The sequence below is a fragment of the Amblyomma americanum genome, chromosome 1, assembly GCF_052857255.1.
Source record: "Amblyomma americanum isolate KBUSLIRL-KWMA chromosome 1, ASM5285725v1, whole genome shotgun sequence".
Taxonomy (NCBI): Eukaryota; Metazoa; Arthropoda; class Arachnida; order Ixodida; family Ixodidae; genus Amblyomma; species Amblyomma americanum.
Genome location: NC_135497.1, coordinates 351949258 through 351972089, shown reverse-complemented (window position 1 = coordinate 351972089; position 22832 = coordinate 351949258). Strand labels below are relative to the sequence as shown.

General features: G+C 49.3%; 1 protein-coding gene and 1 pseudogene across 1 annotated transcript; both read left to right on the top strand.

Annotated features, from left to right (window-relative positions):
• The first annotated feature begins 1005 nt into the window (after positions 1-1005).
• LOC144100435 (protein argonaute-2-like) lies at positions 1006-20763 on the top strand. Its single transcript, XM_077633395.1, has 6 exons — positions 1006-1125; positions 5286-5701; positions 10776-12809; positions 17095-17322; positions 18298-18650; positions 20630-20763. The coding sequence occupies exons 1-5, from the start codon at positions 1068-1070 to the stop codon at positions 18610-18612; spliced, it is 3051 nt and encodes a 1016-aa protein (XP_077489521.1). The 5' UTR covers positions 1006-1067; the 3' UTR covers positions 18613-18650; positions 20630-20763.
• Positions 3140-3282, top strand: LOC144116827 (U2 spliceosomal RNA; annotated as a pseudogene).
• Positions 20764-22832: the final 2069 nt, after the last annotated feature.

Sequence of the window (22832 nt, the reverse complement as noted above, 5' to 3'; positions counted from 1 at the left end):
ATACGGTAACGAGCCACGATACTCGATCATGTTGTATTTCGAACTGGCCAGGTTTACTGATACGCCGATGCGAGGGCCATTTTGGGGCATGCATATATGTTTTCTTTGCATTTCACGCGACAGTACGCGCTAACTCGTTCGAATGGTTTCTTTTTCTCCTCTCGTTGCAGCTGCCGATCCCTACAGTGAGTTGTTCGCCGCGACAACTGACAGTGCTGTCTTGATAATCGCAGCGCTGATAAAAGCTGAATGTATACATACCTTGAAAACGAGCAGCACTTGCTTTGTCCGGCCAAGAAATGCTGTCTTGTTCGGCACACAGCTGCAGTCGCCGTCAGACGACGTGCTGTTCACGCGCCATTAGTTGCATCAGCAGCCGCGTTTTGTGGCACTCCGCGCTGTGTGCTGCGGCTCCAGGGGTGGTATCACTCCGCAAGACAATCATGTTTCGAAGAATAAAAGACGCTATTTGCGCTTACGAACAGCCTGAGAGTGCGTGACGCTTATAATAAGCGTGCAATCGCTCTGTGTAGCGCTGAGCATAATAGCACGAATGTACCAAGTCTTTCGCACTTTAGTTGCACATATATATAATTATAGCGTAGCAGTTCCCGTTTCGAAACCGAAACTACACTTTGGCGATTACGCCGACGTGCGGGACGGGAGCCGTTCAGCTTTTTCCGTAGTTTTACAGAATTTTCTAACAGTGTCCATTTGCAGTCTTCGAGTTCCACAGCGCGCGTGTTCGAGACGCGCCGGGACTGCGTTCCCATAAGGAGCAGTGGTAACGCGGTATCGTACGACGATTTCCTTTGGATCCATTGTTTTTTTTTTCTTTATGCGTTCTTGGAGGCAGAAGCGCCGGCACGCGCATGACGTCTCCAATCGCAGCCAATGACGACGGAACACGTGCAGCTCGTGGCGAAGCATATGAGCGAATCACGGAGCGGAAAAGGTCACTATAAAAGAGTAACAACGCAGCCTTTTTGCCTTTCTCAAGGGACTCGGCAGGCAGTCAAGACGTCCGTTCCGGTGACTGCCATTTGTGTTTGTGGCCCGCTATCTAAATGGGGAAAGGAGAGCGCAAAGACAAGAAGAAAAACGACTCAGCTGGTGGACCTCCAGGTGCGTAGCGAATTTCCTTTCGGTTCTGTGGCCTCCGCCGCTGTCGTTTGGGCGCTCGATCCCTTTGTTCGTCTGGCGTCACATGGTGGGCGCTGTAGGCCTAACCTCGTGGGCTAGGATGATTCTGTTCTAAAGCATTAAATTTTTGCGAGAAGGCTGAACGGAATTCACGAGCTTCGTTACCCGTTTGTTTTCGCTATCATTTTTATTTGAGCGTGAGTGGCCGTGACTTGAGAGAAAAAAAAAACCGCGTTTGGTTGAGCCGAAGCGACCTCGAGAGCCTTTATATCGCGTTAAGGTTGGTTCACGTGCAAGCGACTGAGCGAATATAGCGATTGAGCAGCGCGTTGCAGCGAAAAATTTCGATATTTTTGGAACCTCTTCACTCTGGCTGCTTCCCCCGCCGCGATGGCTCGAAACGGCTTTGTGCGCCGCGGCGGCACGCGCTTCTGCACGCGTCGCCCGTGCGCCTGCATGGTCCGGCCATGCTGCTGACCTGACACGGAGCAGGTGCTGTGGAACGCTCTTCCGCTTGATGAGTGCCTTGATCCACGGCACGTTTCCGAGCGCTGCCGTCTCGTTTTAGTCCGTTCTTGGCGCATAGCAACACCTCCGCAGCTCCGCACCCTAAACCCCTAAGCGCATTTACGATTTCTTTATGGTTTATTTGGGTTTAACGTCCCAAAGCGACTTAGGCTATGAGAGCCGCCGTAGTGAAGGGCTCCGGAAATTTCGACTACCTTGAGGTTCTTTAACATGCCCTGACAACGCACATAACACGGGCCTCTTCAATTTCGCCTCCATCGAAATTCGACCGCCGCGGCCGGAATCGAGCCCGCGCCTTTCGGGTATCGCTTTTGAGCTTCCTTAATCTCTTTGCGCTGCATTTTTTGCTTGGGCTATCTGGATTACCCGCAGCGGTGGCTCAGTGATTAGGGCGCTCGGCTGCTGATCCGGGGTACCCGGGTTCGAACCCGACCGCGGCGGCCTCGTTTCGATGGAGGCGAAACGCAAAGGTTCCCGTGTGCTGTACGATATCGGTGCACGTTAAAGATGCCCAGAAGGCCGAAATTATTCGGGGCCCTCCACTACGGCACCTCTTTTTTTCCTTTCTGCACCCAGTCCTTCTATCCCTTCCCTTACGGCGTGCTTCAGGTGTGCGCCGCGATATGCGAGACGGTTACTGCGTCTTTTTTTCCTCAAAAACCAATTTTCAATTTTCAGCAAAGGTCTGTCTTTCCCCGGATTGTGGTCGCTGTTTATCGCGACTGCGTGTCTCTTGTTTCTAGGTATGAGTGCGCACTCTATGGGGCTGCCGGATGAAATCAAGCCGGCTTAACAGCTTGGCGTCCCGCTGTGTGGTGCGATGTGTGGCAGAGTTTTGTTGTCGTTGTTGAGACTTAGGGAATAATGAAAAGTTCACGGACCCGCCCACCAGCTCAAGCTGATCCACAGTAGCTACCACGTGCAGGTAATCACTGACACGTGAAGATAATCGCTGCTACGGGCAGACATTTGGAGAGTTAAACGAGATTTGAGAGAAAAGATTGGCAGAAAGGACTCGCAACAGCCGCCTCATCTGAAGCGACGACGACGGTTTAGCAACAGGTACTTCCGGTGACAAGCAGCCCTCGCCACATGTGCGGCAGCCCCTACATCGCAGCTCAATAGGGCCGGGCAGCCATCTAATCGTCCCCTTCCTGTGAAGGGAATGCTTTACTGCTACCTTGCGTAGCTGCTTCGCCGTGTAGGAGAGTTTTACCTTGAACCCAGGAGAAACCACGCGACAGCTATGACGTCATTCAGCCGCCACCGCCGCGTTCATTGTGATCATTGGCATTGGCGTTGACGATGTTCTGGACTCCGTCGATTTTGAGGAAAGGCAGGGATTTGGGGAAACGTTTCTCACAACCAGCATGTGTTGACATTCTCCGTGACAGCAAGCGTTGTCCGCGGTACGAAAGGTGCATTCTTTACGCCCGATATATAAATGAAAAAAAATTGACGCCCCATTATAGTTGTCCGGACCCGTGGAGTATCTCTTACGGGTCCAAGTTGGACTTATTTTTGGAAATGTGGCGGGGAGTTTGAAGGATGCTTCTTTCCCGCCACCGGTTGGCCCAGTATTGCACTACCTCCGGGATCGGCCTTGTCTTTAGCGCGTCTTTACTATCCTGTCTTTCTGTCCCATCTTTCAACTCTCCTACTATCTGCACGTGGTAGCGATTGTGGCTCGGCTTGAGCCAGTGAGCAGGCCTGTGCACTTTCCTTTCTTTCTTCCAGGCAGTAACAGACAGACAGACGACCCATTATGACAGACGGTAATTCGGAATTTGAGCGCAGCTCTTCGCAAGCCGCTTGCTACCGCTTGGCAGGTTCCTGTTGCGTTGCTAGCGACCCTCCGGCATCGTCCCGTAGCAGCCGCCTTCCGGCTGTCCATTCCTCTCGTGTGTCAGGTGGCGCTTCGCTCTGCTGCTACCTGCCAACACGTCACCTGTCACACTCCGTAACACGTCACCTGTCAGGTAGCATGTTACAGCGACTACGACGCGGAACGCAGCAACGGGCGAACTGGGCTCTAAAAGGAATGAAACTAAAGAAGTCACGGCAGTTGAACACGAAGCGAAAAGCTTCACCACGTTGGTAATGAAGTCGCATAGGCCGGAGAATAGCCTTCAATGACTTTCATCCCAACCATGTTAGCCATGTATGACCGTACGTGGTACAGTTATGGCGTGGAACTCTTGACCTCTGCCCTTGACCCATGACCTTTAGTTGACCTCTGATCTTTGACCTTTGACATTAGGTGACATTTGGGTTCACCTTTGACCCTGAACACATTTGATGGGGGTGTAAGACCATGAGATACGTCTAAGCCACGTGGTCGTGTGTGTATATACTATAGAACGGCGGTCCATGCAGGCGCTGCCGTGGACGAGCCACAGGTGCTTAGCAAGCGTCCTTGTTTTCGCTGAATTCCAGGGTTAGCGAAGTTAAATTTAAAATTGTTTTTTTTTTGTTCTCAAGTATACAACTAGAAGGAAAGCGTGCGCGTGTGTCGCAAATATCTTGAATGCGCGGCGGGACATTTGTTGCTTCTTCGTTGCTGTGGGGGGAGCGCTGATCGCATTTGTGTGAAAATTAAGACCCTGTGCGACAGCTAGGGCCTCGCACTCAGTTCTTCCGTGCAAAGGGTATACGACGCTCTTTGGGGGCGCTGCGTGTTTAGTCGTGTGTAGTTACAGAGCATGCCATTGTCGGCTTGCACAGCTGTCTTAGTTGGGACGGCCATTGCGACGTATGCTCTCGACCACAGTATACTGAATTTTCGGTCACTGACCATGTCAGATATGTTAGCTGAAGTCAGCTGACCATATTCACATTTTCAGTAAACCGAAGATTCATTCTGCTGACCTGACCAGACGGCATTCCGTCAAACCCTCGACTAGGTACTCTATACCATCTGTCTTTTACAGTTGAGGGACAAGTGGTGCTCGTTATGACATACATGATGGAGGCCATCAGTGACCGAACCAAGAAGCATAAGGGATGTTTTTTTAATAATATGTGGTGTTCATCCGTGGGGTCTTAATACGGCAAAAACTTGTTAAAGAGTCTGGGTCCTTGGAGTACGCCTTCATCGCAGAGGACAGCTTTGAAGGCACCTTTAAAGTTCTTGAAGGACTCAGGACTGAGTGCAAGATTGTGAACAATCAGTGTGTGCCCTGTGTACCCTGCAAGTAACGGCCGACGGACACGTGGAAAAGTGATCATATCCCTTTGTTCTCTCCCTTTTCTATCTCCCTTCGTTCTACTTCCCACGTGTAGGGTAGCATACCGGGTGTTGCCTAGTTAACCTCCCTGCCTTTCCGTCTTTCTCTGTCTCTCTCTTTGCGACGTTAAACCCCCATGAAGAAAAAACGAAACTTTTTAAAGATAATTGATTATAGAGCAGAAGGAAAACAACCACATGCCACCGTTGGTATCCGAAACCCACTACCTCTGAATTTAGCGTCCGGTGCTCTACCAACGGAGCTCCGGCGACGGCTGTCCAGTCTTCAGCTTTCGGCGGTGTATATATGCGTGTCGTAGCGATCGCTATGATCGCAAACGCAGCAGATGTATGAACGCTACGTTAAACGGGCATTTTCGGCTCGCAGCGGTGCCTTCGGCCAGCGGTGGCAATCAAGCCACCGCTCCTGCTCCGTCGCCCGCCGGTACGTCGCGGGATTTGTTCGCGCAAGTACTGCAGCAGGGCGCCGCGCCCAGTCCGCAGCCGCGCGCCGTCAGCCGCGGCCCGGCCCCTGCCGCGGTGCCCAGAGCTCAGCCCACCGCGCAGCCCACCGCTCAGCCCAGCGCCTACCGTCCCAGCTACGGGGCCGCCGCCGCCGCAGGTGACGCCAACGTAGCGGCCAGCAGCCCGCGGCCTGCATCCGCAGCAGCCGCCGTGAGTCGCAGTCAGCCGGCAGCAGCTGCCCTACCACCGCCGCCACCATGTACGCCGCCGGCTGCAGTAACAGAGCAGACCCCCGAAGCTGGAGACCAGGCCACTCCAGGCGGCGATGTCAGTATCAAGGTGCGTACTGTTTTCCGAAAAGGGCTTAACCTTGGGCCATGGCATGTAGCTCGTTTAACCTCGTTATAACAAAGTAGAAAGTTCGTTCGCTGCTGTTACTTCGTTATATGCAGTGTTGACCGAGCTTCCACGGGGAATCGTAATTCCTTCGTTATATCCATTATTTCGTTATAAACCATGTTGTGCAGCTTGTTATGCCAGGGGTCCATATAAAGTTGCACCTATTAAAGCGGTTGAACCTCTTTACCACGAAGTTGAAAGTTTCCGGCGATAACTTCTTTGTAAGGGTAGCTTCGTTATAGCTCCTGTTGGCTGAGCTTCCACGTGCAATCATAATTTCTTCGTTATATCAGTTGATTCGTTATAAACCGCTTCTTTACAAAGGGCTTTAACTGTTAGTTTCAAGGCAAGAGGAAACATCACCTTTCCAAAATATCGACTTGCACAGACGGTACGAGAACCAAACCCCGGTATAATACAACTCAATAATAATAATAATAATTGGTTTTGGGGGAAAGGAAATGGCGCAGTATCTGTCTCATATATCGTTGGACACATGAACCGCGCCGTAAGGGAAGGGATAAAGGAGGGAGTGAAAGAAGAAAGGAAGAATAGGTACCGTAGTGGAGGGCTCCGGAATAATTTCGACCAGCTGGGGATCTTTAACGTGCACTGACATCGCACAGCACACGGGCGCCTTAGCGTTTTTCCTCCATAAAAACGCAGCCGCCGCGGTCGGGTTCGAACCCGGGAACTCCGGATCAGTAGTCGAGCGCCCTAACCACTGAGCCACCGCGGCGGGGCATACAACTCAAGAACGAAACAGCATGTTCCTCTCGAAAGAGGCCCTCCAGCCAAAGGCGTCGACTGGTTCTCATGACTTCATGGTTAGTCAATCCTCTAGGACCTGCGTGACATCTCAGGGAGTGGCATATGAAAGGAGATGAACCACCGTTTAATCAGATTGAGAGCGGCGTCCGGAGAATCGGCCGACGCCGTTGGCTGCAAGGCTTCCTTGGTAGGGCATCCGTCGCTTCTTTCTCGAATTGCAGCCGACTATGCAGGGCTTAGTTTTTACTAACAAAAAGTTCTGTGGGTAGCAAGCATCGTGGTAGTGATTGACGTATAGGGCGCTCTGGAAGTGAAACATCAGATTTAACCGCTGAGAAAGTCAAGATAGAGAACGTTTGGGAACCGCAATGAGTTCCTTCGTCAACAATGATATAGACAAGGCGAGTGGGCGAAATTTAAAAGGAAAGTTTGTATTTCGATGAGTGGTTGGAACCCGACCGCGGCGGCTGCGTTTCGATGGAAGCGAAGCGCTGAGGCACCCGCGTGCTGTGCGATGTCAGTGTATGTTAAAGATCCCCAGGTGGTCTAAATTATTCCGGAGCCCTCCACTACGGCATTTCTTTCTTCCTTTCCTCTTTCACTTTCGCCTTTTGCCTTCCCTTACGGCGCGTCTCAGGTGTCCGCCGATATGTGAGAAAGGTACAGTGCCATTTCCTATCCCCGATAACCAATTTTCAATTCTCACAGTTTCTTCTGTGAGGTTCAGGGCCTCAGTCGTCGCCTGGATAAAGGGTGGCTCGAGGAATTATTGCGTCGTCAGGTTTAGCCTTTGGGTTCACTACTTACGCACCAACGGCTGAGTGTTGTGTTGCCAGCGTGTGAAATTCTTTTTAAAGCGGAAGCTTTACTGACCGCAGGTTGAGCAGTTTCGCGTGATTCCTGGAGAGCCGTGCTGCGCATGCACGAGGAGCAGTGACGACACATGGCGCATTTCTCTCTCTCTCTCGATCCCTACTCACTACTGCGCATGCGCCACTAGTAGCGCCGAGCCACAGGTGTTCAGCCGCTGCGCACCGCCGCACATTTCCTCAAAATCCAACTTTAAATTTAGTTTCCTCTTTCCCTCCCTCCTTTATCTCTTTCTTAATTCACGGCGCGGTTCGGGTGTCCACCGAGATGCGAGACGGTTACTGTGCCATTTCCTTTCCTCAAAAAACCAAACAAAACAAGTGAGCCGACGGCGTTCATAGAGTTCATTGGCGTGGACAACTTTGCAAAGACCGTTCATTTTCACGAAACGAAAAGCGCACAATCGGTTCCGTGGTTCAGTGGAGACCTCAAGCTCGGTTTCGCTTTGTATATCCTGGATTAGCGGGGCTAATCCAACCCGCCGCGGTGGCTAAGTGGTAAGGGCGCTCGGCTACTGATCCGGAGTTCCCTGGTTCGAACCCGTCCGCGGCGGCAGCGTTTTTATGGAGAAAAAACACTAAGTAATAATAATAATTTTGGGGGAAAGGGAATGCGCAGTATCAGTCCCGTATATCGTTGGACACCTGAACCGCGCAGTAAGGGAAGGGATATAGGAGGGAGTGAAAGAAGAAAGGAAGAGAGAATTGCAGTAGCGGTGGGCTCCGGAATAATTTCGGCCACCTGGGGATCTTTAACATGCACCGACGTCGCACAGCACACGGGCGCCTTCGCGTTTTTCCTCCATAAAAACGCAGCCGCCGCGGTCGGGTTCGAACCCGGGAACTCTGGATCAGTAGCCGAGCGCCCTAACCACTGAGCCACTGCGGCGGGTAAACGCTAAGGCGCCGGTGTGCTGTGCGACGTCAGTGCACGTTAAAGATCCCCAAGTTGTCGAAATTATTCCGGAGCCCTTCACTACGGCACTTCTTCCTTCTTTCACTCCCTCCTTTTCCCCTTCCCTTACGGCGCGGTCAAGGTGCCCAACGGTATATGAGACAGATACGGCGTCATTTCTTTTCCCCCAAAACCGATTATTATTATTATTATTATTATTATTATTATTATTATTATTATTATTATTATTATTATTATTATTATTATTATTATTATTATTATTATTATTATTATTATTGGGCTAATCCACATTAAATTTTCTTGGGTGGGGCGGAAGAAATTGGCGCAGCACCTTTCTCTCATATCGGCAGACACCCGTACCGCGCGCCGTAAGAGAAAGGACAAAAAGGCGAGGGAGTGAAAGAAGAAAGAAAGAAGCGCCGTATTGGAGGGCTTCGGAATGATTTCGACCACCTGGGGATCTTTAACGTACACTGACATCGAACAGCGCACGGGCGCCTTAGCGTTTCGGTTCCATCGAAACGCAGCCGCAGCGGTCGGGTTCGATCCTGGGAACGCCGGATCAGTGATCGAGAACTCTAACCACCGAGCCACCGCGGTGAGTGTATTGTCTTTTTTAGTCACTCGTTAAATGCTCTTTAACTCGAAGCGAAATGGTGCACCGTCGAGCCCGAACATTCACTCTGGCAAACTGATGTTTCCTTGGACTGCAGCTGTTGATGCTTATAAATTACGCGTCTGCACATTCTCAATTCACAGAAAAATTCGTGTGAATGTTGTTCATCTTTCGCTGTTAATGGGCAGCTGCGACGTCTTTTTTTGGCCTCCACGAATGCCGAAATTTCCAAGGTAGTTGCCGAGCTTCGCCGCCGGGCGTCGGTTTGTTTCAGCACGAATAATTAAATGTTTCCAATTTTGTCGCCCCAATCGGGACGATTTCTGCGGGAGACCTTGCACGTGTGACGTCACCAGCTGCATGCCCTTCCATATTTGCTTGGAGTTTGCGCAAGAAGAAGAAAATGAAGACCTTTGTTTTTGGTCATTTCACGCAAACAGTGGTCTGTCGCTTACAGTCTCCAGTTTAGTCAGTCAACGCGCCGAAAGTTTTTGTGACAGTATGCATGACGACAAGCTTCTATCTTGACGTCATTCTTTGGGAGAAACCCAGTTTTAGTTTCGGTGTTCTTTGCTTTTGCTGGTTTAAAGGGCTTCTACTCAGTATTTTGAAAAACGCTTTTAAAGGCACAGAGAATTGACTCCCAAGAAATGTTATGCGAATAGGAACACAATACCGCGTCTAAAACATTCAAACTCGCCCACAGTTGCCCTTTGAGTGGTTCTGAAACCTTGGAAGAAATACTTCAGCACTGGCGCTATCATGGGCTGGGTTCCCTGAATAAATAAATTAAGGCACAGAAAGAACTAGTACTGACTGTCTCGCTTTTGATGTACACCACGACCACGCAGTGCGGTTCCTTGATTTTGCAGTCGACCCGATCGCCCCTGTCATATGTGCTCAAGATAGCACAAGGCTTTGAAATACCTTCCGAGGAAAGTACAGGGTAGGTCAAAAGTTCCCAGGCCATAGGGTCTGCTTTTGAGCTGTATAATCAGGCAGACATGACACACCCAAAGACTCAAAATATCCGTAGAGGGCGGAAGAGGTATCGTTCTATACTCTGCGAACCTTGATAGCTTTAATCGCACCTTAAATGCCACGATATACCGATGAAAGGAGCAAGCCCTGTGGCCCCGGAACTTTTGACCAACCGTGTACATAACCTCGCTCAAGTACTACGAGCTTTCGTCATAAACACCTGAACCATATATTCCTACATTGAGCACAGAACCCACAATCCCGAGCGAAGGTTGGCGAGCTCTTTCCAGCGATTTTTTCACGCCCGCGCATTTCTCCGCCTCGCGCTCCTGCGTATTTTTGTTCTGATGTGGCTGTCGGTTAGATTCAGAAGTATGGCAGCTACTGTGGCCGCTGCCAATAATAAGTGTCGTTTCGGCGGTTCAGGAAGCCCTCCCCCCCCCCCCCCCCCACCATTACCGGGAAAATTCCCGAACGCGTCTGCAGCCGGCGGTGTGGCCGAGTGGGTAGGGCTGGCTGAAGAGCGCCGACCTGTGAGCATGAAAAGAGTGATGAAAGGAGATAGAAAGGCTAGAAGACGCTGTAATTTAGATATTGACTGCAGATAACTTCGCTTGCACAAAACATTTAAGACATTCTCAGGGGAGCTATATTAATGTTCAAGCGCCGTCCTTTAATAGGCTCGCTACAACACACGGGGTGCAGGAGGCTTTCCCCGTTAAGACTCACCGGAACCGGTCCTGCACTGTAGTGTAGATCGAAGACCATTCGGCCAAACTTGTGTGACGCTCAACACACGAAACAGTGTGTGCATACTTACTTCTTCATGCCCTGCTCTAATTACCACCAATCACGGCGCAGGAGCTCGAGCGAACCCTGCCCTCTCACTTCCCGCGGAGGCCCGCCCACGGCCAGCTGGGCCGGACCATACAACTTCTTGCCAACCACTTCAGCATTGAGATACCGACCGGCAGCGTCTACCACTACGACGTCGACATCTCCTCGGAGACTGCCAAGGAGACCAAGGTTCCTGAGCAGAAAAACTACCGATGCCTCAGTACAAAGATCAACAGGATAGTCATCGAGCTCCTAGTAAAGAAGTACCGGCAAGACCTGGCCAACTGCATCCCGGTTTTCGATGGCCACAAGAACCTGTACACGCGCCGCCAGCTCAACTTCCGCGAGCGGACATTCACAGTCGACCTCGATGAAGACCAGAGAAGCCAGAAGTTTATCATCAAGATCCAGTATGCAACCACCGTGAACCTGGATGCCCTGCATGGCGTCTTCCAAAAGCGCGTACAAACTGTGCCCCAGGAAGTCCTCCAGGCCATCGACATCGTCTTGAGGCACAGCCCCTCGATCAACCTTGCGCCGGTTGGACGCTCGTTCTTCAGACCGCCGGGACCCAACGAGCACAATCACCTCGGAGGAGGCCGGGAGGTGTGGTTTGGCTACTACGCGAGTGTTCGACCCGCCCAATGGAAGCCCATGCTTAACGTCGACATGTCAGCAACAGCATTCTACGAGTCGCTTCCACTGGTAGACTTCATGTGCAGGTTCTTCAGCGACAGCCGGCGTGTGTTGACACCCGCGGACTTACGGTCATTGCGCGACAACCAGTACGCGCGGCTGAATAGGGAGCTCAAAGGACTCCGCGTAAAAGTGACGCACCTTCCGTACCCGCGCAAGTACAAAGTGGTCAAGATCACGAGGGAAGCTGCGAAGGACATCTATTTTGAATCAGAAGGTAGTCAGATCTCCGTCGCCGACTACTTCCAGAGCCGCTACAGGCGCTTGTCGTACCCGAACTTCCCTTGCGTGCAGAGTGGCAGCCCGACGCATCCGGTCTACATTCCTCTGGAGGTGTGCGAGCTGGCCGAAGGCCAGCACTGTCGGAAGAAACTCGAGGAGAGTCAGACCGCCGAAATGATCAAGCGCACGGCCAAGCCGCCAGCCAAGCGCTTCCTGGAGATTCGTCAGTCTGTGCGCGACATGGTCAGCACCTCGGACAAGTACCTGCGAGAGTTCGGCGTCAAGATCAACCCCGAACCCACTCAGGTTGTGGGCAGAATTCTCGACCCGCCGTCTTTGGTTTTTGAGAACAACAGCATGTGCAAGCCGCGCGACGGTACGTGGGATCTCCGAGGGCAGCGCTTCTACAAGGCGATGTCGATGACACAGTGGATTGTTCTCAACGTGAGCCGCTTCGCGCAGAAGGACTGCCTGGACAACTTCATCAAGATGCTGGTCCGCATCGGCCAAGGACTGGGCATGCGCATTGCGCAGCCGCTTGCGGTCATCACGTTCGACACAAACCGCAAGCCCATGCGGACCGTTCTCACGGAGCAGCGCAAGCAGCACCCGCAGTTGGAGATGGTTGTGGCTGTGATCACAAAAGCCACGAACTACGCTGAGATCAAGCAGGTGGCAGAGACTGAGCTCTCCCTGCGCACACAATGCATCTTGGACAACAACGTGGTCCAAAAGTGTAACGCAGCGCTCATCCAAAACCTGTGCCAAAAGATCAACGCCAAGATGGGCGGCATCAACAATAGTCTCCTGTTGCAGGAGAAGCCGAAGCTATTACATAGGCCCGTGATCGTCATCGGAGCAGACGTGTCGCACCCATCGCCTGGAGACAAGATCAGGCCATCCATCGCCGCGTGCGTCGGAAGCCTAGACTCTGTACCGTCCAAGTTTCACGCCACCATTCGGGTACAGATTGAAGACTCCAAGGCTAAGGCGCGTGTGGAAATTATCAAGGACCTGAAGGACATGATCAAGGAATTGCTACTGGTTTTCTACCGCACCACCGGGCACAAGCCCCTGGGGATCGTCTTCTACAGGGACGGAGTGAGCGAGGGGCAGTTCTTGGAAGTCCGTAACCATGAGGTAAGCAACTGCGCCTACTACAATACTGTGTCCACTAAACTCTCATCTTGTTAAGACAGCTATACCGCATTCAATGCCGCTAGCGTCATTGGATAACCTTTTGTTTGTCTTATGACAAGCGGACTTCCTGTGCATATACGTAACGGCACCAAATAGATCTCCACAGCGCTACAATTTCAGGACATTCGGGACATTCATTTCTGGAGACGTCTTCTCGGTGTTAGTTGACGTCAGCTTGATCGTTTCTCTTCAAAAGGTGGTAAACATCCAAGACTGAGGCTTGTGGTTGGGTTTTGTGCGTGCCCGCTCCGTGTCTCACCCCTTTTATGCACGGGCGATATTAACGGCTGTGCAGTTTACCGTCCGTTGAACTGAACGACAGCTAGAGGTGCTATACCAGTTTCACAAGGTCATGTTTAATGTCATTAATTACTTAGTGATCAGGTTTTAACGCCATCGGAACAGTGTCACGCGCTCGTATTTAATGGCATTAGACAGACTAAATGCTGTTTGCGACCTACTGAGTTCGCCAGAACTCATTCGCCACAGCAGTGCATAATCTTGTCCCCATTCCGCATGCAGAAAGATATGCAACTTTTTTTGTGAAAAGTCACTATCCTGTGGATAATGGTTTATTCATAAAGAGCAGTATTTTTACCAGCAATTCTGAAGCACTGTTAGCCTGTGAGCTGGCACGCCAGTTCGAGTTTTACGACTAGTCAAGCAAGAACAGTGGCATTTTCTACAAATTTATTTTTATATTATATTTGAATGACATTGCTGAGGTTCTGACTCATTGAAACTGTTTATAATCAGGTGATTTTTTTAGCCCCTTGAAGGCGTTATCATCACCGTGACTTTTTTAAATTTTGTTTTCGTTCTTTCTTTTTTTTTATTTTTTTATGTATTTAAAGACACCTCACAGGTCTCCGCAAAGGCATTGTGTAAAAATAAAAGGGGGGGGGGGGGTCAAGTACAGAACATTGTGCAAAATATGTTACAAATAAAAAAATAGTAAAAGTGCAGCAAAACACACAAAAAAAACAGGTGAGTTCAGATAAGATATCGCAGTTCACAAAAAGGAATAAAAGTAAAAACAACTGCGTCATGGAACAAAAACAGGGGAAATGCACGAAGTCGAGTTATACAAAAGCCAAAGAAAACATATCAGGCATAAATGAGCATAGTTGCGCATCCACGGAACCAAAGAGGCAATAGGTCTCAAGCTGCTGAAAACGAAGTTGTACGAATCCGGAGTATATAAATGACGTGCTAACCGTTATCAGCGAAGTGTTTGGGTAGATGTTCGCAAAAGGTGTCATGATTAGCCTGCAGGGCGATGCAGTCAGGAAGATTCTTCCAGAGACGGATGGCACGCGGGAGTGACCAGAACTTGAAAGCATGTGTGTTGCCATAAATGCGGCATAGCTGTAGTTATTATGTAATCTATGTTATAAGTAGGAAGGACGTTGCAGATGTGCTGGCGGTGAATCAGTGGCATGGACGTATTTGTGAAAGATAAGGGCAGTCTTGCGACGAATTTGCAACGGATGCATAGAGCGAAAGTTTGATATTTAGTTGGGTTAGACTAGACTGATAACTGCAATTTTGCGAAATGAGACGACAAGCCCCATTGTGGACAGCTTCCAACTTCTCTCTCAGATATTTCTGATGAGGTGACCAGATGGATGAAGCGTACTCTAGCTGCGGTGTGACAAAAGTAATGTAGGCTTGTTCACACACGTGAGGGGTAGTGCATTGCAGGTTACGGTGAATGAAAACTAGTGACCAGGAAGCATTAGCGAAAGTGATGGTTATGTGTTCAGCCCAAGAAAAGTTTGGTGAAATATGGACGCCTAGATGCTTATACTGCGTAGTCCGAGCCAATGTATCGTTATTGTTGTGGTATGGAAAATTCGAAGTGACTGATTTTCGGCTAAAAGTAATTATCTTACACTTAGAAATGTTTAAAGTCATTAGACAAGTTTTACACCAGTCGTTTATGCAATCGAGGTCACTTTGAAGTTCAAGGTGGCCATTAGTAAATTTTATTGGTGAATAAATAATGCAGTGGTCAGCAAATATGCGCATATAAGATGAGATTGTTGCTGGCAGGTTATTAATGTAAATTAAGAATAGTAATGGACCGAGGAGGCTTTCTAGTGCCGCGCTCGATGTAACATCGGAAACAGGAAATTAATGATTGTTAACAGCGGTGAACTGCTGGCGGTTAGAAAGAAGACTACGGACCCATGACAGAGTTAAAGAATTTAATTTTAGAGCACAAAGCTTAGATCTTTGTCGGCAATGTTCTACCCGATAAAATGCTTTGGCAAAGTCCAAAAAGGTGCAAGTCATCAATTTCCGTGCGAGTGTTTGTTAGTACTTTTGAAAACCGGTACAACCTTTCCTATTTTCCAACCGGTGGAAACCTCACCTGTAGATTTTGACTGCTTAAAGATAGGAAGGAAGATGATGCTGGAGACAGAAATGGCATTTCTTTAGTATTTTCAGTTAATTTCATCAACCCCAGAAGAAGAGGGTACTAGGCTATTTATCAGGTGTACTAAGCCATAAAGTGTAATGTCAACCGGTGCCATGTACGGGTAACCAAAATCTGGTACTTACGGGATGTTAGGATTATCTTCTTGGTGAAAATATATGCGAAAAACGAATTAAAAGCTTTAGGACATTCAGCATCGAAGTAGGGGGCGCTGTGAATATCATGTATTGATATATCATTACTGACACTGTTCGGACGTATTGCTTTGAAGGGCTTGCTTTTATTGTTCCTAAGTAGCGCCGGAAGGGCTTTTGAAAAAAATATTTATTTTTTTCGACACAAAGGCCATAACAACACAGCTTTAGGTAGGTTTTATATTTACCCCGCGTGCAGGGCGAACATTCGTGCTATGCATTTTTGTACAACCGTTTTTTCTTATTTCTCATTTGTCGATGCTTTCTTCTAAAGCAAAGCTTAGATTTATGATTTGATAGCGTGACAAGCGGGACACGTTTGGTTACATGTTAGGCGAGCTTGTCTCTAAATTGAACCCGCGGTTATCTAATACGACCTATATTGAAAAGAGGGCGTCAGAATATTATCAGAAAACATTTGAATTTCGATCGTCATTGATTGGATTGTAATCTCCTCTGTTATAGTTGCGAATCTGTAATATCAATAAATCTGCCAATAAATTGTAATGTCGTTAAATCTGGACGTGTAGCGCCAGCTCCGAAAATAATGGCATAGGCAAACTTAAGGCTACAAACATCTGCGGTTATTTCTAGTGCGCATGTTGCACGGGTAATAAAAGGCATCGCCACCTGCAGTTGAGATCTCAGCTCAGTAGGGGGTAGCAGTTAGACCAGTCCACTGACCCGCTGCATCGGCCGAGTGCTATCCTGGCTCATATAAGTCTCACTCTACAACTTCCATTATAGTCGGATACAACTCAAGAACCAAGCGGCTTTTCCCCCTGAAAGGACTCTCTTGCAGCCAATGGCGTAGACCATTTCTCATGAGCCTCCGAAGGTAACCATGTAGGAAGTCGCAAAAGGAAGGGGTTAGTCTCCCCCCTCACAGGAGAGACTATTGTCATTGTCACCGCGCTCGCTGCATTGTCCACCTTGCAGGTTCGTGAAAACCAGCCGACGCCAGTTACTGGAAGGGGGTCCTTTTACGGGGAAAAGCGGCTTCATTCTTGAGTTGTATTATTGGAATTAGTTTAGCCACAAAAAAAAATGCCACGAAGTGGCACCTGGAAAACAACGGCTGAGCGGTGAAGCCGGGCGTTCCTCTACTGAATTTTCTTGGCTTTGTGTGGTTGTTCACTGACGGCATACTCAAACGCCACGCTTGCACAGAAACTTTAGTTGAGTGAAGTCAAATAGTAAGTCAATGCCTAGAGTTATGTATATAAACCGATCATGTGATCCAGAATGTGGACCGCGTGAACTCAATTTAGCGGAGTGTGCGAGTAACTGCAGCTGACTGCTGTTCATTTCGGCGTTGGTTGGAAAAGCTGCACTTCCGTTGAGCTGAACAGTTGCTGAAACTGCTCGTTTAACCAGATTACAACCGATAATAGCGTTGCTAAAAAAAACGCTGCTCTTCGCCATAGAGTTTTTTTCCCAAACGACAATTATATAAGATAGGACAGCAGAGTTCGTGAAGGTCCAAAGCGTTTTGTTTACATTCTGTACCAAGTATATACCGTGATTCGTCGAATGGCCTTTAAACCCTGACCAAGTTTTTCTTTGTTTCCGCTCTCGAATCTCTCAGGTGAGCGCCATCCGGCTGGCGTGTGCGGAAATGTGTCCCACCGAGACCTACGAGCCACCGCTGACGTTCATCGTGGTCCAGAAGCGACACCATACGAGGTTCATGCCTGCCAATGACCGCGACGGCGTGGGCAAGTTCCGCAACGTCCCACCAGGCACGACCGTAGACTCGGTGGTCACGCACCCGCTGGACTTCGACTTCTTCCTCTGCAGCCACTTCGGCATCCAGGTAGGCGACCTCTTCTCCGCCCTTGTTGCTATTGTCAGCGGGAAGAAATGGTCCGCGGTGTTTTCGTTTATCAATTTGCGGAGGAAATAGTCCGGGCGCCGGCGTCGCCACAGTCGCGTCGCGTCTTTAGTGCGCTACAAATACCAGGAGCGCCTGCGGTGGAGGCCTTCCGCAGCTTGAGGAAAGGGAAGCATGGCCTCCGAGATCACCTGCAAGCGACACCGTGGCGGAAGCATTCCGCTTCACATCGAGGCCACCAGGAGCGCTATGAGTGACTGTAACGTCATCGTTCGACCTTGAGGAAGCGGTATCGGAAGTTGCGCACGGGGGGCCTTATGTCCAGTGCGGATTGATGCTGTCATACGGATGTGGTCATTAGTTTTTCTTTTCAGGATGGCGTCTGCTCAGACAATGAATGCATGGGGTTGGGTGAAAAGAGAAGCGCTTGATGCTCGGCTGGGCCTGGTTGCTCGTACGTTAAAGCGGGACGCTGCTTTGCAGTCTCAAGAAACGGCCAAAAAACTGATTTTTTAAATAGTCGTGTCGGCTTGTATGCCTCGTTTTTTATGCTGTACCGAAGTCGGGACAGCGACATAGATGACGATGACCGACCAATGCGCTGATGACAGCCAGGCAGGAAATAATAGTTATTCACGGTATTTAATGGCGCGAGGGCATCTAAGGCCAAATAAAGAGAGAAACATGTTGTGCATGCAGCATTAAGAGCAAGGCGAGCACGTGCTGTGCTCATAGGCACTGCCAGTTTTTTGTATATTGCGTTTAAACACTCTCCTTCCCACGTAATGTGTGCTAATAAAATAAGTGTATTCAAACCGCACACACCATCCCACATCACATCGCACCACAAGCAGGACCACACCGCACCACCACATACCACGATGCGAAGCGACCCAGCCCGACATGGCACTCGGAATCTGGGCATGTGAATAACTTTACTCCTTTGCGCTCCCGCAGGGCACCAGCCGGCCGGCCCACTACTATATCGTGTGGGATGACTCCAACTTCAGCGCGGACGACCTGCAAAAGCTCAGCTTCTACCTGTGCCACACATACTCCCGGTGTGCAAGGAGCGTGAGCATCCCGGCCCCTGTGTACTACGCGCACCTGGCCGCCTTCCGCGCAAAACACCACATCGCCAGCAAGCTGGAGACGTCAGGCGCGGTCAGCCAGTCGTCTGAGGGCGGCGGGGACGCAGTGTTGACCACTGCCCAATACGTGGAGGCCGTCAAGGTGCTGCAGGAACTGCAGGCCTCCATGTACTTCGTGTAATGGAGGAGGTTCTCCGCTGCCTCTGCATTCTGGTTACGGTGAGCCTGGAGGAGTACCACTGACGTCATACCCAACAGTTCTGGAGAAAAGCATTTTTGAACGGGAAAGCGTTTAAAGGTCATTGCAGGGAGGGTGTTACATAGGGTATAGGGAGGGTATTATGAGCGCAGTGTTCCTCATATTTTGTAAGATTCTACTACAACGATCAATATATCCCCAACCTCCCGCCTGCAGGCTTGCATTTTTTGCTATTAACGTTTTTGCTACAGTCCAAAGCGTTCCTCATTGGTTTTCTATTACAGTCTTAACTGCTCGATGCGAGCGATGGAAACAGTATAAAAGGAAGGTTCTTCCAGATATCGGAAGAATGGACCTTGAATATTTCAATACCAGAATCTTACAGTTTCCGAAATTTCATTTTTTTTGTCCAAGAATGTTGGACATGTGCGCAACACGTAGAGGACAAGATATACGTGACACGAAGTGGACATTTTCTCCCGTTCCTCTTGGCGTATAGCAACAATTTTTAATGCGTTTTGTCGTAGTGAGAGACGACTTAACTGTGAAGTGCTGCTCCGCTCACATTCAGGACTGCTGCTTCGAATTCCTCCACGAAGAAAAAAAATTAGTCGGTTGTAAATTCTTTTTGTGTTACCTAAACAAGAAGTTTACCACCAGACGAAATTAAAACCGATAGAATTTTGATCCAAATTCTATGATCGAAATTTAAAGTGTTTCAGTTTCGTTCATTGTAAGCTACACGTACATCACAGAGGCGCAACTGAACAGGGACATGAACACACAGCGCCTGCCCTGTGTTGTGTGGCTTTCACGTGTTTGTTTAATTGCGCTTAGTTCATCTGTGCATCTTTTATGAGCGCACAGCTAAATTTCTGCGTAAAATGTAAATGCGCCTAATATGCTTTTTTTTGTCTTGTCCTAACAAAATGTTATTGACCACTGTCCGGCGATATTTTCTCTTTTCCTCGCTGCCTGCGTCCCGACTTGCTATACTCATATATGCTGTATGTATTGCAGGCAGAGAAGAACCTGGACTAGATTTAACCGGATTTCTGCTGCTTGAGAGCATTTCGTAGCTGCACAAAAATGCGATCCAACTTTAAAAACCGCAGCCTTCGCGACGTTCAACTGCATAGCCGTCAGCTAGTTGTCAAGCCCCGCGGGTGTCGCTTTGCGATAGATAGAGGGAGAAGCCCTATAATTTAAACAAGAGATTTTAGCTCGCATGCTACACTCTAAACACAAATATACGCCCGTATGGGAGTAAATAAGAGAGTAAGCTGCCTTCTAGCGCATAGGAAAGCTTACTCCCCTTTCTTACTCCCTTTTTACTCCTTTCTGTTTAGAGCATACTCTGCGTGGGGCAAGAAAGTCTCAAGGAGAGAAGCGCAGAAAATGTCTTTAAAGAAGTAAAATAATAAAATAGAATAAATATGATCAAGGCATAAATGGGCAGTTAATTTGGACTCAGGTGCACGGACAAGTAACGCTACAAGATATTAAATGGTGATGCGCAGTATCTCCCACGAAGGGGCTGACAGTGTTCACTGCATGAATAGTGCATAATGGTGAGAGTTCAATTTATAGCGGTGATTTGTTTGCTATTTGCCTATTTTGATGACATTGGCCTTTTCGAGCGGAAGCATGGATCTCGGAGTCCGTTCTGTGAGATTGCTGTATGTGCCACTTGTCACTGTTTTGCAGCATTCTCTATAGACACCAATGTGATTAACGTAGAGATCAAAAACCGTTCTTTGCAATCAGAAACAATGGCAAACAATCGGAGACGATGAAAAAAGGGGTTTATTTTCTTGGAAGAAATGCATGATCAGTATATTTCAGTTGTAGTTCCTCGAGCCTGGTATGAGCAACTACTAATCGGTGGATTTCTTTGTTAGAGGTTCGGGCTTGCTTTGATTCAAATTCGACGGAACAATTTCGAGGTTAGCGTGAGTCAGCCACGCCGCCACTAATTGCACCTTTCGTTTTCTTGCAGGCTCGCAAGGCGAAGGATTTCCTTGGTTTTGTTGTTTCATGGGCTGTCCGAAGAGTGCGGGTGCCAAAATTGTTGTTTGTTGTTTCTGTACCTTGAAATTTATAATTTGCAATAAAAAAAATTGGACATTAAAGTTGGCCGTTACATGAGGTTTCCTTGCTTTGCAGTCACTGGCGCTTGCATTGGCCATGCGTTGGCCGAAGCCAGTCTGTTCTGCTACAACACATGCTAAAAAAGTGATCGGGTTTCGAGACGTAGCTAAACCGAGTAGACGTGTGAAAGCATGTGTTTAGCTTGGTTGGCTCATGGTTTTGCTCTCCTGGATGGGTTGGTTTTTGGCCTCGGATGCCGAGGCGTGCGGACGTGTATTGCGTGCGCTCCCCGGTTTTTCGATGTTCCTGGCGGATTTATGCTTGTGCTCAAGCCAACTTCGATTGGAATCATCAGCGGAAGTCGCCAGGATCACCTGGATACCGAAATTGCGGCAAGTGGATCTAATTTGCGGCTATTTTTCGACTTCGACGCGTCGTCCCGGCGGCTGCGTTCGACCTAGCGCCTCGCCGCCGACCCCTGGGGCTTAGCATGGCCGGATATTTTCGGCGAAAATGCAGGTTGTTGTTCAAGGGGAGGATATTTCTCCCGAAGAATTTTACGAAAAGGTCGGTTGGTTCACGATCAACACAAACCAGCAACGCGGCAGCCAAGATGGCGGCCGCGAGGGAGAAGGCCAAGGTGTCGGCTCGGACCGAGGAAGGAGACAAAATGGCGGCCACGTGAGCACCAAATCAATCAAGATGGCAGAGAGGAAGTTGGCGCTGCGCTCTTATGGAGGAAAAACGCTAAGGCGCCCGTGTGCTGTGCGATGTCAGTGCACGTTAAAGATCCCCAGGTGGTCGAAATTATTCCGGAGCTCTCCACTACGGCACCTATTCCTTTCTTCTTTCACTCCCTCCTTTATTCCTTCCCTTACGGCGCGGTTCAGGTGTCCAATGATATATGAGACAGATACTGCGCCGTTTCCTTTCCCCTAAAAAAACAATTATTATTATTGCTCCGTGGCGTCACAGCAACCACGCCTACCCACTGGCCTGCATAAGGTGATAATCAGACCGAGCGGAGGATTGAAAGCTCTATCCTTGGGTGGAGACGTGAAGATTATGAGATTGTGCGAGCCGCTGCGGGCGTGACTCTGAAGGAGGCTAAGAAAGACATTATTCAACTTAACACCAAGCAAAACACCATTTTCGTGGGCACCATGAGTGAAGAAAGAATGCATCGGTACCTGAAGATAAAAACACTTCAGGTTGATCAGAAAAAGTACGACGTAAACGACTACCTGTCATCCCCCGAGGGTAGTGGCAAAGGAGTTATTCATGGGATTCCGATGGAACACACGCAAGCACAAATTCTGGACAACCTGGATTGTTCAAGGAACCCCAAAATCAGAGGGATCAGAAGAATTGGGAAGACATCGATCTCAGTTCTGTTACTCTTCGTCGATGAGAATGTGCCGTTTTGGATTTATTATGGAGGCGGGCTCCTCAAGTGCTTCCTCCACAAAAAGAAGTTTGAAGCGTGCAACGCATGCGGACACCTTGGGCACCGCTTTGATGTGTGTCCGGACCCGGACAACGTCAAGTGTCGTGGCTGCGGTACGGTGAAGCCACCGGATGGACACTTGTGCGATCCCAAATGTGCTGTTTGTGGAAATAGACATGAACTGGGAAACAAGAAGTGTCGCGAGATCTACCGAACTCCGTACGTCGTCAAGAAACGCCAGCGGGAGCGGAAGCTCCAAGAAGAGGAGGCGAAGAAAACACCCCCGCCTGGGCGGAAAAGCCGCTCAAGGAGCCGGGAGGGCTTCCGGAGCCGATCCGACTCCTTCCCTCGCCTCGATCTCCCGGGCTGTTCCAGCTCCAAGGGCTACTCCAGCTCCGGGGTCGCTCTGTCTCCAGAGGCCACTCCGACTCCAGGGCAAGATCATCGTCAAGGCCGAGGACTGAAGCCAACAGGCAAAGGGAGGTGAGCTGGGTAGATAAGGTCTCCCCAAAAAATACGGAGTCCGAGGAACTAGCCAAGTTGAGAATCATGGTAGAGAAACTCACTAAAAGAGTAGATGACCTCGAAAAGGATAACGCTATGCTAAAAAGGGAGAAGAAAGTAGCTAACGCAGTCAAAACAGCTGACACGATTAAAACCCACT

Bases quoted from the DNA above. Each gene is read 5' to 3' on its own strand.
- LOC144100435 (XM_077633395.1), top strand. From the start codon at position 1,068: ATGGGGAAAGGAGAGCGCAAAGACAAGAAGAAAAACGACTCAGCTGGT. The intron at 5,702-10,775 runs GTGCGTACTGTT...ATCACGGCGCAG, and splicing joins GCGGCGATGTCAGTATCAAG to GAGCTCGAGCGAACCCTGCC. The intron at 12,810-17,094 runs GTAAGCAACTGC...CGAATCTCTCAG, and splicing joins TGGAAGTCCGTAACCATGAG to GTGAGCGCCATCCGGCTGGC.